The 27,586-nt window shown below is 44.7% G+C and overlaps 1 protein-coding gene across 3 annotated transcripts in view; it reads right to left on the bottom strand.

Annotated features, from left to right (window-relative positions):
- TTC29 (tetratricopeptide repeat domain 29) overlaps positions 1–27,586 on the bottom strand; it is a gene marked incomplete at its 5' end in the record, with an annotated part of 206,005 nt that overhangs the window by 171,121 nt on the left and 7,298 nt on the right. For all 3 annotated transcript variants that reach the window (XM_084627078.1, XM_084627076.1, XM_084627077.1), the window contains one exon: positions 22,696–22,779. In XM_084627078.1, coding sequence (XP_084483204.1) covers positions 22,696–22,779 — 84 coding nt within the window. The remainder of the gene's footprint in view (positions 1–22,695; positions 22,780–27,586) is intronic.

Consider the following 27,586-nt stretch of genomic DNA (forward strand, 5'->3'; position numbering starts at 1 on the left):
CCTTGCTTCCTGAGGTGGGCAGTAACTACAGCCAGGAGCTTGGAAAAAACACGGGGGGGGGGGGGATAGGGACTGTGGATAGGCTGAAGGGTAGCACCCTGTATTGAAAATGTGTCGAGCCGAGGGTGAAACGAAGGAAGCGTCTGTGGGATGGATGTATTGTCATATGAAAATAGGCGTCCTGTAGGTCGAGGGCTGAAAACCAATTGCCCTGCTCCAGCGCTGGGATTATGGTGGCCAGGGTCACCATTTTGAACTTTTGTTTCTTAATAAAATTGTTGAGCCGCCTGAGGTCGAGGATTGGTCACCATCCCCCAGTTTTCTTTTCTGTTAAGAAATAATGGGAGTAAAACCCCTTCCCTCAGTGTCGTTCGGGCACAAGCGGCCACTGCTCCCAATAGAAGGAGATGTTGTACTTCTTGCAGGAGCAGTTGCTCGTGAGAGGGGTCCCTGAAGAGGGATGGGGAGGGTGGGTGGGTAGGAGGCAAGGATAGATAGGGGATGGAATAGCCAAGTGTGACGACCTCTAAAACCCACTTGTCGGTGGTAATGTTCTGCCATTGATGGAAGAATGGTCGTAGACGGTGTCCAAAAGTAGGGACAGGGAGTGTAAGCGCTGAAGTGGGAACATTGTTTTCTAAACCCTCGACCAAGGCTTCAAATCTGCTTGTTAATCGGAGGGGGTTGAGACACTGATGTGGAATTGGGGCGGCAACGCTGGTATCTGGGTCTCTGGCGTTGTTGGTCGTGTGATCTCTGGAAGTGCTGGGTATATGTGGGGTAGCATGGATGGTGGTAGGGTTGGTATCTATACTGTCTCCTTCTGGTCATAGGGGTTTGTATTCCTAAGGACTGGAGAGTTGCCCTTGAATCCTTCATAGAGTGAAGGACGTCGTTCATTGTAGAGGCAAAAGAGTTTGTCGCTGTCGAATGGAAGGTATTTAATAGTAGTCTGGACCTCTCGAGGAAAAGGAGAGCCACGACCCTCGGCGCATGATTACTGCTGTAGCGATGGATCTTGCTGCAGTATTGGCCACATTGAGGGCTGCTTGAAGAGCGGTATGTGATATGATTTGTCCTTCAGAGACTAAAGCAGTGAATTGTTGTTTCTTTGCTTCTGGAACATCCTCAAGAAAGTCAATGAATTTGTTGTAATTTTTGTGATCATATTTTGCCAGAACGGCCATATAATTAGCAATTTGAAATTTCAGGGTGGAAGATGCGTATACTTTACGTCCAAGCAGACCTAAACGCTTACTGTCTTTATCGGCTGGGGTGGAGCGGGGATACTGTGCTTGTTCTTTAGGTTGACTGTGTCAACTACCAGCGAATTAGGTGCTGGATGAGTGAAAAGAAATTCAGAGCCCTTCAAAGGGATGAAGTACTTGTGGTCTGCTTGTTTGCAGGTAGGTAAGCTTGCAGCAAGAGTCTGCCAGATGGCTTTGGCAGGTTCCAGAAGGGCTGGATTGATCGGCAATGCAATCCTAGAAGAAGGTGGCTGCAGGATGTCTGTTAACTCATGCTGTTGTTCAGGAACCTCCTCCAGATTAATTCTTAATTCACTGTCCACTCTCTTGAAAAGGTCTTGAAATTTTGAAAAAAGTCATCTGAAGATGACAGGAGAGGAGGAAGCAGGGCTTCGTCAGGCGTAACAACTGGGTCTACTGGGATAGAGACAGGTTGTGCCTGATTCTGCACTTGTAATGGTGCTGTCTGGTGACTGGCATCAGTGGCAGGTTCGTTAGCTTGTGGTCACTGGGCAGGTGTTGGGCCTGGTTGAGGTGGCATAGTGAGAGTGTGGTCTTGAGGATAGGATACCCACGGGGCCCAATATTGTCACTCTGGTGGGAAGGGCATAGGTGGTGCCATCCATGGGTTTACACACCATGGGGCAGGATCCTGAGAGTAGGACGAGCTGATGTTTCTATGACCTCTATTAATTGGAGTCTGAGGATGAGAGACTTCATATGGTGAAAAATCCTTCTGGAGACCAGCTTCCTCCTCACTGGAGGAAGGCTGTTCAGACCCTGGCTGAGCATTTGGTGAAAAGTAGGCATTCAGTAAGGGTGACTGCAGAATGGGTGACACAAGCAGGTCACTTGTCTGAGTAAATTGGAGTGCTGAAGCTCCTCTGTGCGGTGAGGGCTGTGCGAGAGGAATCTGCTGCGATGAAAAGTTCCTCTGCACCAGTGTCTTTAAAGTTGTTTGGCTGCCGGCCAGCTCAGCAGGTGTTGGTGCCGGGAGAGCGGTAATAGCCTGCAGGGGGGTCAGGCACGTCCGCATGTGTAGGCACTGCTTCCACCGCGGTGCCGAAAGGTGCCATCTGAGAGGCGGGCAACTGGAAGCCTGAAGCCTTGGCACCGGAGCTTTGCGCTACTACCGCAGCCGGGTTTCGCGCGGTGCCAGAGGAGCCCGGCACGTCAAAACTGTTCAGCCGAGGGAGCACAGGGAGGGAGGCGGTAGACCTGCCGGGAGAAGCCTTCTCCCACGAAGTTTGCTTTGCGGATGACAGAAGGTGATTTTTTTTTGAAGTTTTCTTCATCTTGTTAGAGGCTGGGGGGGTTGTGGTGTGAAGCAGAGCCGGATTCAGCACCTGGGTCTGAAGCTGACCCTAAGGATTTTTGCAGCAGGAGCAGCTTTAGCCTCAACTCCCTGTCCTTTCATGCCCTAGATTTAAGTTTGCTGCAGTGGGCACATTTTTGGGGGATGTGGGACTCCCCCAAACATTTTATGCATTTTGAATGGCCATCAGACATTTGGGGGATGTGGGACTCCCCCAAACATTTTATGCATTTTGAATGGCCATCAGACATCAGGGATGGCATCCTTACAATTAGAGCAGCGCTTAAAGCCTGGGGAGCCAGGCACGTCGGAAGCAACGGTGCTGACAGGAACTAAGAAAATTTTTTTTTAAAAAAAGTGAAACTAACACTAATAAATAACACTACAAAAACTAAACTATCTAAAAAGGTAAAAGTAACAAGGGAGAAAGTTTTCTAACGAGTCTGCTGAGCTCAGTCTCAGGCTGGGGACGGTAGAGAAGGAACTGAGGGGACCAGTCGCGCATGCATACTATTAAGATACACTCGGAGCAGGGGGGCAAGCTCTGCGCATGCGCGACCGGTACGAGTACTGCTGTAAAAATCTCCGAGCGAAGGTGCAGGGATGCACCAACACTTAGACTGGAGCACCCACAGGGACAGCTCTCGAAGAAGAATGCTGCGTACTGTTTTTGTTGCAAACTCTTCCAGTCTAATGTTCCAGCCACATTGGGTTCTACAAGAACAAAGGACTGGAAAAATCTGGCTAGAAATTTGGCATGCCATGAGAAGGCAGCAAATCACCAGAGAGCATTCCATAGGTGAAAAGAGCTTGAGAGGAGACTAAGGTTAAAGGCCACCATAGATGATCAGCATCAGTATAGATTGCATCCGAGTCTCTTTACTGGCAAAACGGTCTGAAAAGGCTCATTGCCATTGTGAGAATGCTTGCTACCCAAAACCTAGCACTGTGTGGCACTTCAGATCACCTGTATGTGCCAACCATGGAAACTTCCCTAAAATTGTGGAGCTGATGGCGGAGTTTGATGTTGTACTCCAGGAGCACCTAAGAGGAGTTACCATCCAAATCCGCACAGACACACCCCTGGAACTCCGACCAGGGGTATTCTATCTGCTACCCAAGATCCATAAACCTGGAAATCCTGGGCGCCCCATCATCTTAGGCATTGGCACCCTGACAGCAGGGTTGTCTGGCTATGTAGACTCCCTCTTCAGGCCCTACACTACCAGCACTCCCAGCTATCTTCGAGACACCACTGACTTCCTGAGGAAACTGCAATCCATCGGTGATCTTCCTGAAAACAGCATTCTAGCCACTATGGATGTAGAAGCCCTCTACTCCAACATTCCACACAAAGGTGGACTACAAGCCGTCAGGAACAGTATCCCCAATAACGTCATGGCAAACCTGGTGGCTGAACTTTGTGACTTTGTCCTTACCCATAACTATTTCACATTTGGGGACAATGTATACCTTCAAATCAGCGGCACTGCTATGGGTATCCTCATGGCCCCACAGTATGCCAACATTTTTACGGCTGACTTAGAACTCTTCCTCAGCTCTCGTCCCCTAATGCCCCTCCTCTACTTGCGCTACATTGATGACATCATCATCTGGACCCATGGAAAAGAAGCCTTTGAGGAATTCCACCATGATTTCAACAATTTCCATCTCACCATCAACCTCAGCCTGGACCAGTCCACACAAGAGATCCACTTCCTGGGCACTACGGTGCTAATAAGCGACGGTCACATAAACACCACCCTATACCGGAAACCTACTGACCACTATACTTACCTACATGCCTCCAGCTTCCATCCAGACCACACCACATGATCCATTGTCTTTAGCCAAGCTCTAAGATACAACCGTATTTGCTCCAACCCCTCAGGCACAGACAAACACTGACAAGATCTCTATCAAGCATTCTTACAACTACAATACCCACCTGCTGAAGTGAAGAAACAGATTGACAGAGCCAGAAGAGTACCCAGAAGTTACCTACTACAGGACAGGCCCAACAAAGAAAATAACAGAACGCCACTAGCCATCACCTTCAGCCCCCAACTAAAACCTCTCCAACGCATCACCAAGGATCTACAACCTATCCTGAAGGATGACCCATCACTCTCTCAGATCTTGGGAGACAGGCCAATCCTTGCTTACAGACAGCCCCCCAACCTGAAGCAAATACTCACCAGCAACCACACACCATACAACAGAATCACTAACCCAGCAACCTATCCTTGCAACGAAGCCCGTTGCCAACTGTGTCCACATATCTATTCAGGGGACATCATCATAGGGCCTAATCACATCAGCCACACTACCAGAGGCTTGTTCACCTGCACATCTACCAATGTGATATATGCCATCATGTGCCAGCAATGCCCCTCTGCCATGTACATTGGCCAAACCGGACAGTCTCCACATACAAGAATAAATGGACACAAATCAGACGTCAAGAATTATAATATTCAAAAACCAGTTGGAGAACACTTCAATCTCTCTGGTCACTCGATTACAGACTTAAAAGTGGCAATACTTCAACAAAAAAACTTTAAAAACAGACTCCAGCTGTTTTTGGAATTAATTTGCAAAATTAATTTGCTGACTTGGAATTAATTTGCAAACTGGATACAATTACCTTAGGCTTGAATAAAGACTGGGAGTGGATGGGTCATTACACAAAGTAAAGCTATTTCCCCGTGTTTATTCCCCTCCCACACTGTTCCTCACACGTTCTTGTCAATTGCTGGAAATGGCCCACCTTGATTATCACTATAAAAGGCTTTTCCCCCCCTGCTCTCCTGCTGGTAAGAGCTCAGCTTACCTGATCTCTCTCATTACAGTGTGTATGGTAACCCCCATTGTTTCACGTTCTCTATGTATATAAACCTCCCCACTGTATTTCCCACTGCATGCATCCGATGAAGTGAGTTGTAGCTCACGAAAGCTTATGCTCAAAGAAATTTGTTAGTCTCTAAGGTGCCACAAGTACTCCTTTTCTTTTTGTGGATACAGACTAACACAGCTGCTACTCTGAAACCACCCAAGAAATGTGCACACACCACTACCTTGGAAAAACATTCAAAATGAGATCATACAGTTACTGGCAACACAAGTCAAAACAGAAGATTCTGGCAGATCTGAAGTCAGCAAGATATTACTCTGTTATTCTTGACTGCATACCTGAAATCAGCCATACGGAACAAGTGACTTTAATGGTGCATTTTGTAACAGAGCCTAGTGAAAATGTCTCTGCAATGGTGACTGTCAGAGAGCATTTTCTAGAATTTATTGACATTGATGATACTACAGGAGCTGGTATGACAAATGTGCTCCTTAAAAAGCTGGAAGACACAGGAGTTGCGATAGCTGACATGAGAGGCTAGGGTGACGATGATGGTGCCAACATGAGAGGAAAGAACAGAGGAATGCAGACACGGATCTGAGAGGTTTTTTTGTCCCAGACAGTTCTCAGTCATTGAACTTGGTGGTCAGTGATGTAGCATCAGCTTCTAGTGAGGCTGCTGAATTTTTTAAAGTAATTCAAAGCATTATGTATTTTTCTCTGCATCAACTCATCAATGGCAAATTTTGAAGCAATGTCAGTGAACATCCTCTGAGACTGAAACCACTGATTGCCACACAATGGGAAAGTCAAGTGGAGGTGATAAAGCCTATTAAACACCAAACTGGGCAGGCAGATGATGCCATAGTTGCCATTATGGAGGATAATGCTATGACAGAAACCGTTCGTGGGAGAACAGTGGCAGAGGGAAATGGAATCACCAGAAACATACATAACTTCAAATTTCTGTGTGGCTTAGTGTTGTGGCATGACATACTTACAACATTTTGAACAGTAAGAGACTCCAAGGTGTTGACCTTGTGATATATCTGAAGCAATGGAACAACTGGACAAAGCAAAGTCATACCTACAGTCTTACCGGTCAGAAGAGGGATTTCAAAATGTTCTGAAGAGTGCACAGAAGTTGGCAGAGGAACTTCACACTGAAGCTATTTTCCCAGCCATTCAAGAATACAAGAGTCACCGAAGAAGACGACATTTTGATTACGAGGCACAGGATAATCCCATAAGAGACCCCAAAAAACAATTCAAAGTTGAATTCTTTAACCAGGTGCTAGATTGTGCAATACAGTCAGTTGAAGAATGTTTCATGCAGCTCAAGGAACACAGCAGTATATTTGGGATGTTGTATGATATTCCAAAACTCCTCACTATACCTGAAGAAGACCTACACCAGCAATGCAGGGCACTAGAGATAGTGTTGACACATGACGACATGCACAACATTGATGCGAATGATTTAGGTGATGAACTGAAAGCCCTTTCAAGATACATTTCAGCAGGACCAACTCCAAAGGCTATTCTGGAATCTATGTGCACAAATAAGATGACCACCCTCTTTCCAAATGCTTTTGTTGCTCTGCGCATACTTCTAACACTTCCTGTAACAGTTGCCACTGGAGAACGCAGCTTTTCCAAGCTGAAGTTAATAAAAACACATCTACACTCCACAATGACACAGGAGAGGCTGGTCGGCCTTGCAACCATCTCAACAGAGCATGAGCTGGCCCAGACTGTAGACCTTCAGCAGGAAGCAGTTCAAATCTTTGCAACCAAGAAGGCACGGAAAGCACCACTTTGATTATTCAAACAGATAAAAATGCCAGTGTTTACTATGCAGACAAGAAAAGTTACATTTGCTGTTCAGGCGTTTGAAGTTAAGTGTTACTTACAATTTTTGAACAAGACATTTTAAGTTGTTAGTTCTCCTTTATTGGGGTAGGTAGCAGAGCAGTACCATGAGAATGCATCCGACGAAGATAGCTGTAGCTCACGAAAGCTTATGCTCAAATAAATTTGTAAGTCTCTAGGGTGCCACAAGTACTCCTTTTCTTTTTGCGAATACAGACTAACACGGCTGCTACTCTGGAAATAAAGTACCATGAGAGGAGTAGAACAGGAAGAAGGCAGAATGGAGACCTTTCAAAGTTTTGGCCCAAGCGAGGGAGCATGGGGGCGTCATTTGAGCTCCCTGGCTCAGGTGCCAAAATGTTGTGGGCTGGCCGTGCCGAACCCATCACACTGGTGTTTCTCCATAATATTCTTTCAATTGTTTGACACAAAGGAGTGATAACCACAGAAATTCCCTTATTTGGGAGGCACTCAAATCTTGCCCAGGATATACTGACAATTACAGGGAGTATAATTTTAAATGGAAGTGTAATTTAGGAGAGTTTCTCTTCACATAATGATCTCATACATATAAGAGCATCAAGTTGCTTAAAAGGACAATTTCAGTTTAAAAATATGTTGTGTAATCAAACAAATCTCCTTACTTAAGTTACTAACAACACACCTTATCATGATTCTCAGTCTTCCCTATTCTGGATCTCCCTCATGAACATTCCATCTATTTAGAGCTGGCTGTATTTTAAAGAATCCTTATTGAGGTTACAGGGACAAATCCCAACGTACAGAAAGAATCGTAAATATGGCAGGCAACCAGCTTGGCTTAACAGTGAAATCCTTGCTGATCTTAAACACAAAAAAGAAGCTAACAAGAAATGGAAGATTGGACAAATGACCAGGGAAGAATATAAAAATATTGCTCAGGCATGCAGGAGTGAAATCAGGAAGGCCAAATCACACCTGGAGTTGCAGCTAGCAAGAGATGTTAAGAGTAACAAGAAGGGTTTCTTTAGGTATGTGAGCAACAAGAAGTCAGTCAAGAAAAGTGTGGGCCCCTTACTAAATGAGGGAGGCAAACTAGTGACAAAGGATGTGGAAAAAGCTAATGTACTCAATGATTTTTTTGCCTCTGTCTTCACGAACAAGGTCAGCTCCCAGACTACTGCAGAGGTCAGCACAGCATGGGGAGGAGATGACCAGCCCTCTGTGGAGAAAGAAGTGGTTCGGGACTATTTAGAAAAGCTGGATGAGCACAAGTCCATGGGGCTGGATGCGCTGCATCCGAGAGTGCTAAAGGAGCTGGCTGATGTGATTGCAGAGACATTGGCCATTATCTTTGAAAATTCATGGCGATCGGGGGAGGTCCCAGATGACTGGAAAAAGGCTAATGTACTTCCCTTTTTTAAAGATGGGAACGAGGAGGATCCGGGGAACTACAGGCCAGTCAGCCTCACTTCAGTCCCTGGAAAAATCATGGAGCAGGTCCTCAAGGAATCAATTCTAAAGCATTAAAAGGAGAGGAAAGTGATCAGGAACAGAGTCATCATGGATTCACCAGGGGCAAGTCATGCTTGACTAATCTAATTGCCTTCTAGGACGAGATAACTGGCTCTGTGGATGAGGGGAAAGCATTGGACATGTTATTCCTTGACTTTAGCAAAGCTTCTGACACAGTCAGAATTCTTGCCAGCAAGTTAAAGAAGTATGGGCTGGATGAATGGACTATAAGGTGGATAGAAGGCTAGCTAGATTGTCGGCTCAACGGGCAGTGATCAATGTCTCCATGTCTAGTTGGCAGCCAGTATCAAGTGGAGTGCCCCAAGGGTTGGTCCTGGGGGCAGTTTTGTTCAATATCTTCATTAATGATTTGGAAGATGGCGTGGATTCAACCCTAAGGAAGGTTGCAGATGACACTAAACTGGGAGGAGAGGTAGATACGCTGGAGGGTAGGGATAGGATACAGAGGGCCCTAGACAAATTAGAGGATTGGGCCAAAAGAAATCTGATGAGGTTCAACAAGGACAAGTTTAGAGTCCTGCACTTAGGACGGAAGAATCCCATGTACTGCTAGAGACAAGGGACTGAATGGCTCGGCAGCAGTTCTGCAGAAAAGGACCCCGGGGTTACAGTGGATGAGCAGCTGGATATGAGTCAACAGTGTGCCCTTGTTGCCAAGAAGGCTAGTGGCATTTTGGGATGCATAAGTAGGGGCACTGCCAGCAGATCGAGGGACGTGATTGTTCCCCTCTATTTGACATTGGTGAGGCCTCATCTGGAGTACTGTGTCCAGTTTTGGGCCCCACACTACAAGAAGGATGTGGAAAAATTGGAAAATGTCTACTGGAGGGCAACAAAAATGATTAGGGGACTGGAACACATGATTTATGAGGAGAGGCTGAGGGAACTGGGATTCTTCAGTCTGCGGAAGAGAAGAATGAGGGGGGGATTTGATAGCTGCTTTCAACTACCTGAAAAGGGAGTCCCAAAGAGGATGGAACTAGACTGTTCTCAGTGGTAGCAAGATGACAGAACAAGGAGTAATGGTCTCAAGTTGCAGTGGGGGAGGTTTAGGTTGGATATTAGGAAAAACTTTTTCACTAGGAGGATGGTGAAGCACTGGAATGCGTTATCTAGGGAGGTGGTGGAATCTCCTTCCTTAGAAGTTTTTAAGGTCAGGCTTGACAAAGCTCTGGCTGGGATGATTTAGTTGGGGATTGGTCCTTGTCATAAATATAAAGGGAAGGGTAAACCCCTTTAAAATCCCTCCTGGCCAGAAGAAAACTCCTCTCACCTGTAAAGGGTTAAGAAGCTAAAGGTAACCTCGCTGGCACCTGACCAAAATGACCAATGAGGAGACAAGATACTTTCAAAAGCTGGGAGGAGGGAGAGAAACAAAGGGTCTCTGTCTGTCTATATGCTGCTTTTGTCGGAGATAGACCAGGAATGGAGTCTTAGAACTTTTAGTAAGTAATCTTGCTAGGTATGTGTTAGATTATGATTTCTTTAAATGGCTGAGAAAAAAATTGTGCTGAATAGAATAACTATTTCTGTCTGTGTATCTTTTTTGTAACTTAAGGTTTTGCCTAGAGGGATTCTCTATGTTTTGAATCTAATTACCCTGTAAGGTATCTACCATCCTGATTTTACAGAGGGGATTTCTTTACTTCTATTTACTCCTATTTCTATTAAAAGTCTTCTTGTAAGAAAACTGAATGCTTTTTCATTGTTCTTAAGATCCAAGGGTCTGGGTCTGTGGTCACCTAGGCAAATTGGTGAGGCTTTTACCAAACCTTGTCCAGGAAGTGGGGTGCAAGGTTTTTGGGAAGTATTTGGGGGGAAAGACATGTCCAAACAGCTCTTCCCCAGTAACCAGTATTTGTTTGGTGGTGGTCGCAGCCAATCCAAGGACAAAGGGTGGAATATTTTGTACCTTGGGGAAGTTTTGACCTAAGCTGGTAAAGATAAGCTTAGGAGGTTTTCATGCAGGTCCTCACATCTGTACCCTAGCGTTTAGCGTGAGGGAGGAACCTTGACATGGTGGCAGAGTGGTGGGATTAACCTGAAATCATTTTGAGATCCAGTTGAGATTTTTTTGAACTAGAAATACAGATTTTAAAAAGGAAATATTTTTTCCTTTGGAAAGGAAGTCCAGAAAGCAGCTGAAACTGAAAGCAGCTTGTTTTTTCTCTGCTTTGTGGCCAAGCAGAGACAAAAGGGGATTATCTTTGTGAATTGCAGGTTTTCTTTGCCTGGAAGCAGGGTACTTAACTCCTGCAGGGAAATTCACAGTCTTCCAAGCCAGAGGTTTTTTTCCCCCCCTAAAAGTAAACGGGGGGGGGGTGTTCTACCCATTTGCCTGGAGACAAAAGTGGCAGGGGTGTTTTTTTTTTTAGGATTTTGATTTTTTACAAAGAGCACAAGTTTGAAAAGGAATTTTTTTTCCTTTAGGCTGCTGGTAAGCAGGTTTCCAAGTAGTTTTTTTGCTTTGATTTGGGCCCAGAGCAGAGACAAGGGAATTGTCTTTTTCTGTAGGCTGACAATCACTATCAGAGAATAGGTATTCTATTCCAGCACAGCAAAATTTTACAGCCAAGTTTTGTTTGTTTATTTCTAACCCTCGGGTGTAAAGTTAGTTAAAAACAGAGAGGTTAGAATGACAAAATCCACGGCTCGACAAAAGCTGGAATTAGCCAGATTTCAGGCTGAGGAAAAACAAAGGGAACACGAAAGACAGATAGAACTCATGCGGCTGAAGAAGGAGGAGAAGGAAAAAGAAAGGGAGGCAGCGAAAGAGGCAGAACAACACCAAGCGGCTGCTCACAGGAGAGCTATGGAAGCAAGGGCCAAAGAACTGGAGGAGAAGGAAAAAGAGAGGAAGCATGTGGAGGATATGGAGAAGATAAAGGCTCAGCAGAATATACCAACAAACCCTAGGAATCCTTCTCCAGGTACCACTCCCCATCCCAGAAAGTTCCCCACCTTTCACAAGGCAGGCGATGATACTGAGGCCTTCCTAGAAAACTTCGAAAGGGCCTGCCTTGGGTACAACATCTCTACTGACCAATACATGGTAGAGCTGAGGCCGCAGCTCAGTGGACCCTTAGTTGAGGTGGCAGCTGAAATGCCTAAAGAACACATGAACAAGTATGAACTGTTTAAATCCAAGGTGAGAGTCAGAATGGGGATAACACCCGAGCAGTCTTGTCAGAGGTTCAGAGCCCTAAGGTGGAAACCAGACGTGTCATTTACCCGACATGCCTACCACATTGTGAAACATTGGGATGCCTGGATATCAGGAGCAAGTGTTGAATCTCCAGCAAATTTGCCCTTCCTAATGCAAATGGAACAATTCTTAGAGGGGGTTCCTGAGGAAATAGAAAGATACATCCTAGATGGGAAGCCCAAAACTGTATTCGAGGCAGGAGAGATTGGAGTCAGATGGGTGGAGGTGGCCAAGAAGAAGAAAACTGGTCGCAGTGGGAGCGGAGACCAGAAGGGACAACCCCAGACCACACCCTATCAGCGGGGGCCACCCAAAGCCCCACCTACTTCCCAAAGAACCCTCCAGACCCCTTATCGTCCCACCACCCCGTTCTCCAGCAACCCACCTCGCCCCAGTGACCCGTCAGCTGGACGATGTTTTAAATGTAACGAGCTGGGGCATGTAAAGGCCAACTGCCCCAAGAACCCCAACAGATTATAGTTCATTGCACCGGAATCACAACAGAGGTCCGCAGGCCCAGATACCTCCCAGATACCCTTGGAGCGGAGGGAAACTGTGAGTGTGGGTGGGAAGAGGTCACCGCGTGGAGGGACACCAGAGCACAAGTGTCAGCTATCCATGCTTCCTTAGTGGACCCCAATTTAATCAACCCAGAGATCCAAGTGACAATTCAACCCTTCAAGTCCAACTCATTCAATTTGCCTACAGCCAAGTTGCCTGTTCAGTACCAGGGCTGGTCAGGAACTTGGACTTTTGCAGTCTATGATGATTATCCCATCCCCATGCTGTTGGGGGAAGACTTGGCCAATCATGTGAAGCGGGCCAAGAGGGAGGGAATGGTCACCCGTAGCCAGGCTAAACAAGCCGTGAGGCCTAGCTCTATTCTGGAAACTTCTATCAGGACCCAGGCAGAGGTGATGGACCTGGACCCCAGGCCAATGTCTGCAACAGCAGTAGTGGATCCAGTCCCAGAGACCCAGACGGAACCAATCCCAGAACCGGAACCAGCTGAACAACCAACACCAGACCCATTGCCAGCACTGAATCCAGTACTTGCAACCTCAGCACCAGAGGGCCCCACCAAACCTGAACTGGCAGCAGCCCATAACCCTACACAAGAGGCTCCGCCGGAGCCTGAATCCCAACATAGTGCACCAGCGGAGAGCGGTTCACAGTCAACGGAAACAGCCCCATCCCCTACATCGCTTCCAGAAGGACCAAGCATAGGTCCACAATCCAATGAGGAACTGATGTCTCCAGCATCAAGGGAACAGTTCCAGACCGAACAGGAAGCAGATGAAAGCCTCCAGAGAGCTTGGACGGTGGCACGGAGCAACCCACCGCCTCTCAGCTCTTCTAATCGATCCAGGTTTGTTGTAGAAAGAGGACTTTTATACAAGGAAACCCTTTCTGGTGGACATCAGGAAGGCTGGCATCCTCAGAGACAGTTGGTAGTTCCAACTAAATACCGGGCCAAACCCTTGAGCTTAGCCCACGATCACCCTAGTGGCCATGCTGGGGTGAACAGGACCAAAGACCATTTGGAGGGGTCATTCCACTGGGAGGGAATGGGCAAGGATGTTTCTACCTATGTCCGGTCTTGTGAAGTATGCCAAAGAGTGAGAAAACCCCAAGACCAAGTCAAAGCCCCTCTCCAGCCACTCCCCATCATTGAAGTTCCATTTCAGCGAGTAGCTGTGGATATTCTGGGTCCTTTTCTGAAAAAGACACCCAGAGGAAAGCAGTACATACTGACTTTCATGGATTTTGTCACCCGGAAGCAGTAGCTCTAAACAACACCAGGGCTAAAAGTATGTGCCAGGCATTAGCAGACATTTTTGCCAGGGTAGCTTGGCCCTCCGACATCCTCACAGATGCAGGGACTAATTTCCTGGCAGGAACTATGGAAAACCTTTGGGAAGCTCATGGGGTAAATCACTTGGTTGCCACTCCTTACCACCATCAAACAAATGGCATGGTGGAGAAGTTTAATGGAACTTTGGGGGCCATGATACGTAAATTCGTAAATGAGCAATCCAATGATTGGGACCTAGTGTTGCAGCAGTTGCTCTTTGCCTACAGAGCTGTACTACACCCCAGTTTAGGGTTTTCCCCATTTGAACTTGTATATGGCCACGAGGTTAAGGGGCCATTGCAGTTGGTGAAGCAGCAATGGGAGGGATTTACACCTTCTCCAGGAACTAACATTCTGGACTATGTAACCAACCTACAAAACACCCTCCGAACCTCTTTAGCCCTTGCTAGAGAAAACTTACAGGATGCTCAAAAAGAGCAAAAAGCCTGGTATGATAAACATGCCAGAGAGCGTTCCTTCAAAGTAGAAAAGGATTACTTGTGGCACCTTAGAGACTAACCAATTTATGGTCTTAAAGGCGCTCCAGGCCCATAAAATGGAAGCATCGTGGGAAGGGCCATTCACGGTCCAGGAGCACCTGGGAGCTGTTAATTATCTCATAGCATTCCCCACCTCCAACCGAAAGCCTAAGGTGTACCATATTAATTCTCTAAAGCCCTTTTATTCCAGAGAATTAAAGGTTTGTCAGTTTACAGCCCGGGAGGAGACGACGCTGAGTGGCCTGAAGGTGTCTACTACAAAGGGAAAAGTGCTGGTGGTGTGGAAGAGGTGAACCTCTCCATGACCCTTGGGCATATGCAGCGACAGCAGATCCAGGAGCTGTGCACTAGGTACGCGCCAACGTTCTCAGCCACCCCAGGACTGACTGAACAGGCATACTACTCCATTGACACAGGTAATGCTCACCCAATTAGAGTCCAACCTTACCGGGTGTCTCCTCAAGCTAAAACTGCTATAGAACGGGAGAGCCAGGATATGTTACAGATGGGTATAATCCGCCCCTCTGGAAGTGCATGGGCATCTCCAGTGGTTTTAGTTCCCAAACCAGATGGGGAAATATGTTTTTGCGTGGACTACCGTAAGCTAAATGCTGTAACTCGCCCAGACAACTATCCAATGCCACGCACAGATGAACTATTAGAGAAACTGGGACGGGCCCAGTTCATCTCTACCTTGGACTTAACCAAGGGGTACTGGCAGGTACCGCTAGATGAATCTACCAAGGAAAAGTCAGCCTTCACCACACATCTCGGGCTGTATGAATTTAATGTACTCCCTTTCGGGCTGCGAAATGCACCCGCCACCTTCCAAAGACTTGTAGATGGTCTCCTAGCGGGATTAGGAGAATATGCAGTCGCCTACCTTCACGATGTGGCCATATTTTCAGATTCCTGGGCAGACCACCTGGAACATCTACAAAAAGTCCTTGAGCGCATAAGGGAGGCAGGACTAACTGTTAAGGCTAAGAAGTGTCAAATAGGCCTAAACAGAGTGACTTACCTTGGACACCAGGTGGGTCAAGGAACTATCAGCTCCCTACAGACCAAAGTGGATGCTGTCCAAAAGTGGCCTGTCCCAAAGTCAAAGAAACAGGTTCAATCCTTGTTAGGCTTGGCCGTTTATTACAGACGATTTGTACCGCAATACAGCCAAATCGCCGTCCCACTGACAGACCTAACCAAAAAGAAACAGCCAAATGCTGTTCAGTGGACCGAAAAGTGTCAGACGGCCTTTAACAAGCTTAAAGCGACACTCATGTCTGACCCTGTGCTAAGGGCCCCAGACTTTGACAAACCGTTCCTAGTAACCACAGATGCGTCCGAGCGTGGTGTGGGAGCAGTTTTAATGAAGAAAGGACCTGATCAAGAATTCCACCCTGTAGTGTTTCTCAGCAAAAAACTGTCTGAGAGGGAAAGCAACTGGTCAGTCGGTGAAAAAGAATGTTACGCCATTGTCTACGCTCTGGAAAAGCTATGCCCCTACGTATGGGGACAGCGTTTCCACCTGCAAACCGACCATGCTGCAATGAAGTGGCTTCACACCGTCAAAGAAAATAACAAATAACTTCTTCGGTGGAGTTTAGCTCTCCAAGATTTTGATTTTGACATCCAACACATCTCAGGAGCTTCTAACAAAGTGACTGATGCACTCTCCCGTAAAAGTTTCCTAGAATCAACTGGTTAAAATCGTCCTTGAGATGTGGAAAATATTGTTAGTCTTTATGTACTTGGTAGTATATTTAGAGATGCATGAGTCTTATTAACTCTGTTTTTCCTAGAGCTCCAGAAAGAAATCCCAGCCAGTGTTTCACCCTAGCTGAGATTTGGGGGGGGTGTCATAAATATAAAGGGAAGGGTAAACCCCTTTAAAATCCCTCCTGGCCAGAGGAAAACTCCTCTCACTTGTAAAAGGGTTAAGAAGCTAAAGGTAACCTCGCTGGCACCTGACCAAAATGACCAATGAGGAGACAAGATACTTTCAAAAGCTGGGAGGAGGGAGAGAAACAAAGGGTCTCTGTCTGTCTATATGCTGCTTTTGTCGGGGATAGACAAGGAATGGAGTCTTAGAACTTTTAGTAAGTAATCTTGCTAGGTATGTGTTAGATTATGATTTCTTTAAATGGCTGAGAAAAAAATTGTGCTGAATAGAATAACTATTTCTGTCTGTGTATCTTTTTCGTAACTTAAGGTTTTGCCTAGAGGGATTCTCTGTGTTTTGAATCTAATTACCCTGTAAGGTATCTACCATCCTGATTTTACAGAGGGGATTTCTTTACTTCTATTTACTCCTATTTCTATTAAAAGTCTTCTTGTAAGAAAACTGAATGCTTTTTCATTGTTCTCAGATCCAAGGGCAAATTGGTGAGGCTTTTTATCCAACATTTCCCAGGAAAGGGGCGGGGGTGCAAGTGTTGGGAGGATTGTTCATTGTTCTTAAGATCCAAGGGTCTGGTCTGTAGTCACCTAGGCAAATTGGTGAGGCTTTTTACCAAATCTTGTCCAGGAAGTGGGGTGCAAGGTTTTTGGGAAGTATTTGGGGGGAAAGACGTTTCCAAACAGCTCTTCCCCAATAACCAGTATTTGTTTGGTGGTGGTAGCGGCCAATCCAAGGACAAAGGGTGGAATATTTTGTACCTTGGGGAAGTTTTGACCTAAGCTGGTAAAGATAAACTTAGGAGGTTTTCATGCAGGTCCCCACATCTGTACCCTAGCGTTCAGAGTGGGGGAGGAACCTTGACAGTCCTGCTTTGAGCAGGGGGTTGGACTAGATGACCTCCTGAGGTCCCTTCCAACCCTGATATTCTAGGATTCTATGATCTAACCAGGACCTCTTCCCAGTTACCAATATGGAAGGTACAGTGTGACCCTGATGCCCAGGTTGAGAACCCATGCATTAGGACAACCTTGACTCATGATAGCAATACTAATGGAAGTATGTGCTTACCACTGGCACTGGTATGTCTATACTTTGAGCTGGAGGGAAGAGCTAGCTGCCCAGAGTATGTGCCCATCTGAGACCCTAGGCCCATACTTGGGGTAGCTAGCCCGTCCTGCCACAGATACACTTTATGTTTAGCGCACTAGCTCAATGAGAGCTAGCAAAAGTACATCTCCTTGAGTTGAGAATCACACTCAGAGTTCAAAGTGTAAATATATCTGAGTGTTCTCTAGAAGGACTAAAGTGCTAAAGGAACTGGCGGCTGTGATTGCAGAGCCATTGGCCATTATCTTTGAAAACTCATGGCGAACGGGGGAAGTCCCGGAGGACTGGAAAAAGGATAATGTAGTGCCAATCTTTAAAAAAGGGAAGAAGGAGGATCCTGGGAACTACAGGCCAGTCAGCCTCACTTCAGTCCCCAGAAAAATCATGGAGCAGGTCCTCAAAGAATCAATCCTGAAGCACTTACATGAGAGGAAAGTGATCAGGAACAGTCAGCATAGATTCACCAAGGGAAGGTCATGCCTGACAAATCTAATCGCCTTCTATGATGAGATTACTGGTTCTGTGGATGAAGGGAAAGCAGTGGATGTATTGTATCTTGACTTTAGCAAAGCTTTTGACATTGTCTCCCACAGTATTCTTGTCAGCAAGTTAAAGAAGTATGGGCTGGATGAATGCACTATAAGGTGGGTAGAAAGTTGGCTAGATTGTTGGGCCAATGGCTTGTCGGGCCAATGGCTTGTTGGGCCAATGGGATTGTCGGGATCAATGGCTCCATGTCTAGTTGGCAGCCGGTGTCAAGTGGAGTGCCCTAGGGGTCGGTCCTGGGGCCGGTTTTGTTCAATATCTTCATAAATGATCTGAAGGATGGTGTGGATTGCACTCTCAGCAAATTTGCGGATGATACTAAACTAGGAGGAGTGGTAGATACGCTGGAGGGCAGGGATAGGATACAGAGGAACCTAGACAAATTGGAGGATTGGGCCAAAAGAAATCTGATGAGGTTCAATAAGGATAAGTGCAGGGTCCTGCACTTAGGACGGAAGAACCCAATGCACAGCTACAGACTAGGGACCGAATGGCTAGGCAGCAGTTCTGCGGAAAAGGACCTAGGGGTGACAGTGGACGAGAAGCTGGATATGAGTCAGCAGTGTGCCCTTGTTGCCAAGAAGGCCAATGGCATTTTGGCATGTATAAGTAGGGGCATAGCGAGCAGATCGAGGGACGTGATTGTCCCCCTCTATTCGACATTGGTGAGGCCTCATCTGGAGTACTGTGTCCAGTTTTGGGCCCCACACTTCAAGAAGGATGTGGATAAATTGGAAAGAGTCCAGCGAAGGACAACAAAAATGATTAGGGGTCTGGAACACATGACTTATGAGGAGAGGCTTAGGGAACTGGGATTGTTTAGTCTGCAGAAGAGAAGAATGAGGGGGGATTTGATAGCTGCTTTCAACTACCTGAGAGGTGGTTCCAGAGAGGATGGTTATAGACTATTCTCAGTGGTGGAAGAGGACAGGACATGGAGTAATGGTTTCAAGTTGCAGTGGGGGAGGTTTAGGTTGGATATTAGGAGAAACTTTTTCTCTAGGAGGGTAGTGAAACACTGGAATGCGTTGCCTAGGGAGGTGGTGGAATCTCCTTCCTTAGAAGTTTTTAAGGTCAGGCTTGACAAAGCCCTGGCTGGGATGATTTAATTGGGGATGGGTCCTGCTTTTGAGCAGGGGGTTGGACTAGATGACCTCCTGAGGTCCCTTCCAACCCTGATATTCTATGATTCTATGACTATGAGTTCCACAGTTGGGATCTAGATAATTAGATGTTAAAGAATTTTAAAATTCCAGTTCACTTGTAACTGATTATGCTTTGTTTACTTTTTTGTAATTCTCTCAGTTTGGATGATGAAATTCAAGAGAGTCAATTTCACTTTTTTAATATAAAATAGTATTTCACTTTTACGTTGTTAGTGTTGCAATGTTGGGGTTGCTAACACAGCAGAACATTTGCTTACAAAAATGTTTTTTTCTTATTTTAATTCTAGCAATATTTCTAACAAGCCTAACTGTTTTGAAAAAGTTTCATTTTACATCACTTAACATCTTTTAAAATAATTTCAAATATGAACACAAGAGAATTGGTGGCAAGTGGATAACATCCTGCCCCTTTATTTCAATATAATATAAGACCCAAAGTAAAATATAATAATCCACGCTTAGGAGAAAAAAAAATTACCCGACAAAACATAAAAGTTTTCCTGCAGCTTCTGTAATAAAAAGTATCTGTAGTCGGAGCAATAGAAAGCACAAATTAGGCTTCAGTGAGGCCATTTAGAGATATGACAGCTGACTGACTTTAATTTTACTTTTTAAATAACTATATAAACTTAATAAATACACCTCAGCTCTCTAGTTGGTGTACTGTGTTAATATTCTTTTGACACTTCCCTGTGGATTGTGACAAAGTTCCTCCTCTACCTTGGTGGGTCTTGCGCTTATTGTCGGATTTGCTCGCCTTGGAGCTTCACACCAGCCCTCAGCTTGGCCATTTTTCTGAACCCACAGTCCAGGTCCACGACTCCTGTGTCTGACCAGGAGTTGGGAGGTTTGGGGGGAACCTGGGCCCGCCCTCTACTCCGGGTTCCAGCCCAGGGCCCTGTGGAATGTCTAGAGTGCCTCCTGGAACAGCTGTGCGACAGCTACAACTCCCTGGGCTACTTCCCCATGGCCTCCTCCCAACACCTTCTTTATTCTCACCATAGGACCTTCCTCCTGGTGTCTGATAACTCCTCAGACCTCCAACAGTCCGCATTCTCATTCTCAGCTCCTAGTGCCTCTTGATCCCTGCTCCTCACATGTGCACCACAAACTGAAGTGAGCTCCTTTTTAAACCCAGGTGCCCTGATTAGCCTGCCTTAATTGATTCTAACAGCTTCTTCATTGGCTGCAGGTGTTCTAACCAGCCTGTCTGTCTTAATTGTCTCCAGAAGGTTCCTGATTGTTCTGGAACCTTTCCTGTCACCTTACCCAGGGAAAAGGGACCTACTTAACCTGGGGCTAATATATCTGCCTTCTATTACTCTCCTGTAGCCATCTGGCCCGACCTTGTCACAGGATGTACTAAGTAGGTACACAGGACAGCACTGATAAACTGTATGTAGAAGTAAGGTTGTTACTTTCTTCTGAGTTACTATTAGTATTCATTAAAATTCTAAAGATAAGAAAAAAACATAACCTTTTAAAAGAGGTTCACTTCTAACATACGAATAAAGATACACCCAATTACACATATTTCAGTTTTAGTCCATCAAAAGGCTTTCATAACTTTGAAAGCAGCATGTTGTGTTACTGGACCCCAGTGTCTCCCCATACGAAAGGACAGATGGTACATTTCCCATTCCACTGTGGATTTCCTTGCATTTTCCTGTCTTGCAACCTCACTCTTTTAGCACTCATGGTTTACATGTAAAAAAAATCCGACAGAAATATTATGGCTGAAAGTTGATCTCATGAAATTAGAACTCTACAATATAGATGCATGAGAGCTTTCCCAAAGTTGGACAGGAAGACCATTCTTTCCCTGCATAGGTTGTGTGCTGGGGACATTCTCACGGGGCCAGGCAGAGAAGCAAACTTCCACCATTAAGAAGGAAAGCCAGTATGCAACCACTGTTGCAGTTTCAAAGCTGTAGTAGCCCTCCATGGCTAGTGTTCTCCCCTTCCATGTTGCTAGGGGTAATAATGAGTGAATACATGTTTCTTCCTCCGTAGGCTCTCTGTATTCTGCTCCTCCTCCCCCTGCACACTGGAACCACATTAGCTCCACTTCATTCAGACCATCTGTACCCACAGAGTTGTCCAGGGAGAGATTTGTTACTTAAATAGGTCTTGATTGTGGCTCTGCCAGAACCCCTAAGTAAGGGTAAGCCCCAGCAGCAGACCAGGGATCATACTGTGATTTAAAAAGTGACAGTCTGGTTCCTGGTTTACCCCTCTCCCCATTAGGGAAGTAATCCAAGCCAGTCCTTACACTGGTTACAGATTTCTTCACCATCTGTGCTAGCTAGCACAAAGACGCAGCGGAACAGGTTCTGCCCACTCTCTGCTCCTGCTCTCTATCTCACAGTGTGACCCATGATACAGATAATTCACACAGATAAGGAATGGAAGCATCCTTACATCTTTCTTCTCCTTTGTAATATAAACAAAGTCATTATCTGCCCCATAATTTGGATCTATTTGAAGTCCATCATCTTCCAGTAATTTCCCAACTCTAAAGTTTATTTTAACAAACTACTTTCTGAACACATCCTTCCCAAGATACATTAGGATCTTTCCTGCTGACACATTAGAGAGCTTGAGCAACTCTTGAATCTGCCACAACTGTGGTAAAGAGAAGCACTCAAGCTGAATCCAGAACATTACAAAAGAAATGGGGGATGCTGGCAGGCCACTCTGTTAGGACTCTTGAACTTGTTACACCCATTTCTTTGGTCAGAAATAGCTTGAACTTGGGAACCTTCAGGGCATGCTGCAAAAGACATGTATTTGCCAGAATATGGAGACAGAGTTGAGGGTACGTTCTTGAAATGTAGAAGAGACAAGTACTTTTTTTTTTTCTTATGTGGCTGTCTGGCCAACTCCTGTTGGATCAAGGGATTGTTTTAACACTGATGGGATTATGTTGCAATATTAATAGTTAATTAACTTTCTAGAGGCATCTTTTTATTATTTAAATATTGAAAAAATAAATCCCACTTTAAGCTACCAGTAATTCCAAATTTTTAGGATCCCTTGATTAATTCTGATGGAGCAAAATCCCAGATCTGATAAAGCACTGCAGAAAAAGTAATCAGTGTGTAATCTTTTGTAACTTTTAAATGTAAATATCTCAACAGTAAGAAATAAAAATGTATCTAGTGTGCTTTCATCCATTAGCTTTTTAAAGAATTAATGGTGTATGAAATGCTGCATCTTAAAATCAGCATTTGGGGGTGGGGATTGGCTAAATGTTAATTAAGTATTACAAGAACATTTATTTTTCGTTCACAAAACTTCAGACCCACAGGAGATGTTTTCACACAGGCTTTTTTTTTTTTTTAGGTGATTTCAAATATAATTACTGGCAGAGTCTAGCTATAATGTTTCAAATGTGATACAACCTCAGTAAATGTGAGAATTAATAAAACCATGGGATTAAATGCTTTGATCAATGTAAAATCAGTAGAAGTGAATCATCATTTTTAAGTTCCAAGTTCCACTCAGGAAGGTGTAAGGCCTGGGGAATTTCAGATTTTATTGAATATGATGACTAGAAACAAAGGAAACAATAAACTTACTGTGTGTTAAAATGCCTCAAAAAGGCCATACTTACGCAGCAGCCTCTTGTTTTGACAACCCTTTGATATTCATCGCCAAATAATGATCTATGGCATCTTTGTCTTTGATCAAATGAATCCTAAATTTAAATGAAAAAAAAAATTAAAAGAAACACTGAGGTGCTAAAGTAGACGTCTGCAGCATGTATAATGTATCATCATTGCCACTTCGAGACAGATACATTACTTTGTCAATATTTCAGTATTTATCAGACACATTTTATAAACACCTACAAGTATCATATTAACTTTTTGGTCTGTAGCTATTCAAATCTTTATTTTTGCAGGGAAGCAGAGTTGGCTTTGGTATTTAGGGACCCTGTTATCCAAAGGTTTTATATACACACTACAGAGTTCATTTTTAGGTAAAATCAGTGTTTAGCACCCCGCTACACTCAAACTTTTTTCCAAAATGGAATCATTATGTTTTTGCCTTGACAGCATGGACTAAGCAGAGCATCAAATCTGTTTTGTACTAGACTCTTTAGAAACCAAATTTACTCACATACAGATTGTGTAGTGTAATTTAGGCTCAGAGACAATTTTACCTATCTAAACATCTCAAGAGCATATCCTAATGGTTGACCTTCATTAAAGCCTGACCCAAAGCCCACTGAAGTCACCAAAAAGACTCCCATTGACTTCAGTGTGTTCTGTTCTAGTGGTAAGGTTGGAAATTGGACTGACAGACAATTCAATTTCAGCCAACATTTCAGTTCTTTAATTGTGACTCCAAACTCCACAAAGGCCCTGGAGTTGCAAAGGCACTATTTACTGACCAGAAAAGGAATGATGCCTTCTTATACATACTGAGAGCATCACGTTAGAGGATATTACTTTTATAGCAGTGATGTGAATTAACTTTTATTCAATAAAAAACTATGAGAAAAGAACATTAAGATTGTATGGTTAAGCCTTGTTGCATGTAAATCCATATCTCTGCCCCTTTGTGGATATGTATTACATTGCAGTCTTTAATTACTTAATTAAATCCTCTCCCTCTGATATATTTTTTCCATAATTGTATGGACATCTGGATAACATTTTGTAACATTGCCTATTACTCTATGAATGCCAGAAAAAGTCCACAAAAATCATTTATGTGTACATAAAACGGTGTTTACAAAATATACCGCACTGAAGTAGTAGGGTTGCCAGGTGTCCGATTTTCTACCAGAACACCCGGTTGAAAAGGGACTTTGGCAGCTCCAACTGGGCAGTTAAAAGTGCGGTCGGTGGTGCTGCATCCTGGCACTGCACTGTACCGCGGAAGTGGCCAGCAGGTTCTGCTCCTAGGTGCAGGAAGCACGGGGCTCCATGCATTGTGTCCGCTCCAAGCACTGGCGCTGCACTCCCATTGGCCAGGACCGCAGCCAATGGGAGCTGGGGGGTGGGGCTGTGCCTGTGGGCGAGAACAGCACACGGAGCCTCCTGGCCCCCCTGCCTAGGAGCCGGACCTGCTGGCTGCTTCCAGGGCGCAGCACGGTGCCAGGATAGGCAGGGAGCCTGCCTTAGCCTCACTGCGCCACTGACTGGGAGCCGCCCGAGGTAATCCTGCACCCCAACCCTGAGCCCCAACCCCCTATCCCAGCCCTGAACCACTCCAAACCTGGAGCCCCCTCCTGCACCCCAAACCCCTCATCCCCAGCCCCAACCCAGAGCTCACACCCCCAGCCCAGAGTCTTTACTCCCTCCCAACACCCTTCCTCAACCCGCAGCCCCCTCCCACATTCCAAATCCCTTGGCCCCATCCCCCAGCCTGGAGCCTCCTCCTGTACCCCAAACCCCTCATCCCAGCCACACCCCAGAGCCCGCACTCCGAGCCCCTGCCCTAGCCTGGAACCCCCTCCTGCACCCTGAACCCCCCATTTCTGGCCCCACCTTCGAGCCCACACCCCTCAGTTACAGCCCTCACCCCCCACACACACACCCCAACCCCCTGCTCCAGCCCACTGAAAGTGAATGAGGGTGTGGGAGAGCAAGCCACCAAGGGAGGGGAAAAGTACTGAGCAGGGGTGTGGCCTTGGGGGAAGGGCGGGGCTAGGGTGTTTCAATTTTGCATGATAGAAAGTTAGCAACCCTATGAAGTAGGAAAGAAAAATAAAAACAAAAAAATGAAAAAAAAATGCTGTCATATACAGGCCACTTAAATTCATCTCATACTTAACTATTGCTGCCTTAACTGCACTTAAGGTACATTAGCCTTATAGTACACTATCTCATTCCTCAATTGCACCTAAGAAAGGCCATGCACATAGAACGCACTGCTGGTTACATGAAAATACATACCTTAGGAAAAAAATGTATCATAATAATCAAATTATAATCTAATTACAATCCAAATCAAAGTCTGCAGACTAAGCCTACAAGCCTAAATCAATGAAGATATTATGGACCATTAGGACAATACAAATAGTGTACAATAATGTAAAAGATGTATTACACAATACTACATGTTTAGCCAAGAAGGTAGATATATTTGAGAAATAGTATATGACTATGTAATTAAAAACAAAAACTCTTTGGCTAGATACCACCAAAATGACCTGAAACTCTGCACTTTAGGAGGTCTGCAAAAGGAACCTCCTGCTCCTTCAGGCATTCCAAATACAAAGAAAAGGCAGAAAATATCTAGAGGTAGCAATGTTCAACTTCACAATTATCTCACCAACATTTAATTTAAATCACCATTTAAATATAATCTCCAGTGAGATGGACGGAAAGTTTGTTGTCTCACCTCTGCTTCTTGGGAATCTTTATTTATTTATTTATTTTAAACACTACACTCTGTAGACAGCAAAGATGAATCACAAAGCTTAAAGTCGCACTTGTCATGTAGTCCAGGTTTAAAATGATCTAATCTGATGGGGAGGGGCGGGGGAGAAATGTGCTCCAGAGTTTAAAAAAAAAAAAAAATTAAGCATAGCCAAGAATTGAACACACACACACCCCTCACAGATAAGCTACTGTTTACAAAAGACCTACAATGTTTTATGCTGTATTAAAGAGGTTGCCAAGGAAGATATCCATCATAAAGAATTCAAGCTACTTGGAAAAATAAACACTTCTCTTAGACCTGTGCTGACACCATCAATGATGTTTGTGCACAAACAAGAAAGAAAAGACAGAAGAACCATATTAGCTTATTCACCATAAAAACACAAGAGTCAGTTCAATTACTACCAAATAGGAAAAAGGATAAAGCTCTAACCAGGGTGTTCTAAACAATCAGAATTGAAAGGAACAAAAATTATGAATGTGAAAATTATCTGGCTGCGTTTTATGTCTGTTTCGAGGTGTCATGTGCACTTATTTGGAAATGTCATTTTGTCATAATTGAGAGATGGGGTGGAGGTGAAATAGGGTAAGAATCACTATCCTTTTTCTTCCAGAAGTTGTCACTTGTTTTACCAATCAGTTTCAGCCCCCTATTTCAACGTTGCCATGACTCATCACATTTCATAAATATAGATTATATAAAGAACTTTTCCCTTTAAGTTGATTTCTATTTAGTTTTAAATTGATTTCTTATTTAAGAGAAAAAAAATCAATTTTGTCATCTTCTTACTGATGACCAATCATACTTGCTCGCATTTTGAAGCAGCTGTTTTACAATTGTTTGCCTCCTCAGCTTATAGGGCAAAATTATCCAATTTCTTTTACTGAAAAGATTCTTTATTCATACAACAAAGAAAAAAAATCAGACTTGTAACATTCACACAAAACAGAACCACGCGAAGATAAAGAGCGATAAATACAATTTAAATCTTATCTTATTCCCACTTCAAAAACTGTTAACTTAGAGTCAAAGTTTCCCAACATTTCAATGCAGACACAAAATATCAAAGAAATCAAGTTACAGTAACATTAACATTCCCATGATTTATCACTCAACCATAATACTCAAACATGCCAACAGATTCCTTACATCCATAACAAACTCCCTTTAATTTCCAAAATAAAATTACCACATACCCCTATCCAGTTCTTAAAAAAAAAAAAAAAAAAAAAAAACACCACAATCACACAAAGGCTTATAAAGCCAACCATGGATTGTTTTGATAGTTAATAGTAACAGACTTTACTCAAAGATTATCTACTGGTAAGCTATATTAATCAAAGTCAGAGTTACCGGCCATGTTAGTATGATTTTGAAGGACCCTTGCAGGAGACACAGAGGGAGCAGGTATATGCCAAGGGAGCATGGGCATAGTGAAAGGAAGAATGTTCAAGGGAAAATGGCAAGACAGGGCTTGCTCAGGGAAGCCTGAGGGGAGTGAGAGATTCAGGGAAGCCTGGGCTACACAGAGTAAATGATCCAGCCCCATTTCTCTGCTCCAGATCCAGCAAGATGTGAACAGGGCTGGATTGCACTGAAAGGTTGCCTCAGTGTGTGGCCAGAGGCTTGGAAGGCCGTACTAAAGTGAACTACTGAAGTACTTAAACTTTTAAACATTTCACCCACCCCTCTGCCTGTTTCAGATCCGGATAGCATAAGTTTGTTGGAGGTTTTGAATAGGGAAAGAAGCTGGCTGCCTGACGTGCAAGGGAACATGGCTAGAACCAGAGAGCAAAGGTTCAACGGGGATGCAGGGAGGAAAGAGAAGTAATTGGGGGAGAGGCTTCAGGAACAGAAGGCAATGGAGGCATCCAACTGATCTGCTATGGAGTCCCAATGCTAGTGGCATAGCAGGTGTACTCCTGTGTCACTCAGACTGTGGTGACATCTTTTGAAGCTTGCACAGAGACCGCTCCAAAGCTGCTGCTAGCATTAGACTGGAGAGGGGCTACTACTGTTAGGACTAAAATACCCTGAAGGGGCCCCTACTCCTACCTTCTGGCACAGAGGGAACTGGGAGTTTGCCTCCCTCAGAAGGAATTCTAAGG

This window comes from Lepidochelys olivacea (genome assembly GCF_965140295.1).
Source record: "Lepidochelys olivacea isolate rLepOli2 genome assembly, chromosome: 4".
Classification (NCBI taxonomy): Eukaryota; Metazoa; Chordata; order Testudines; family Cheloniidae; genus Lepidochelys; species Lepidochelys olivacea.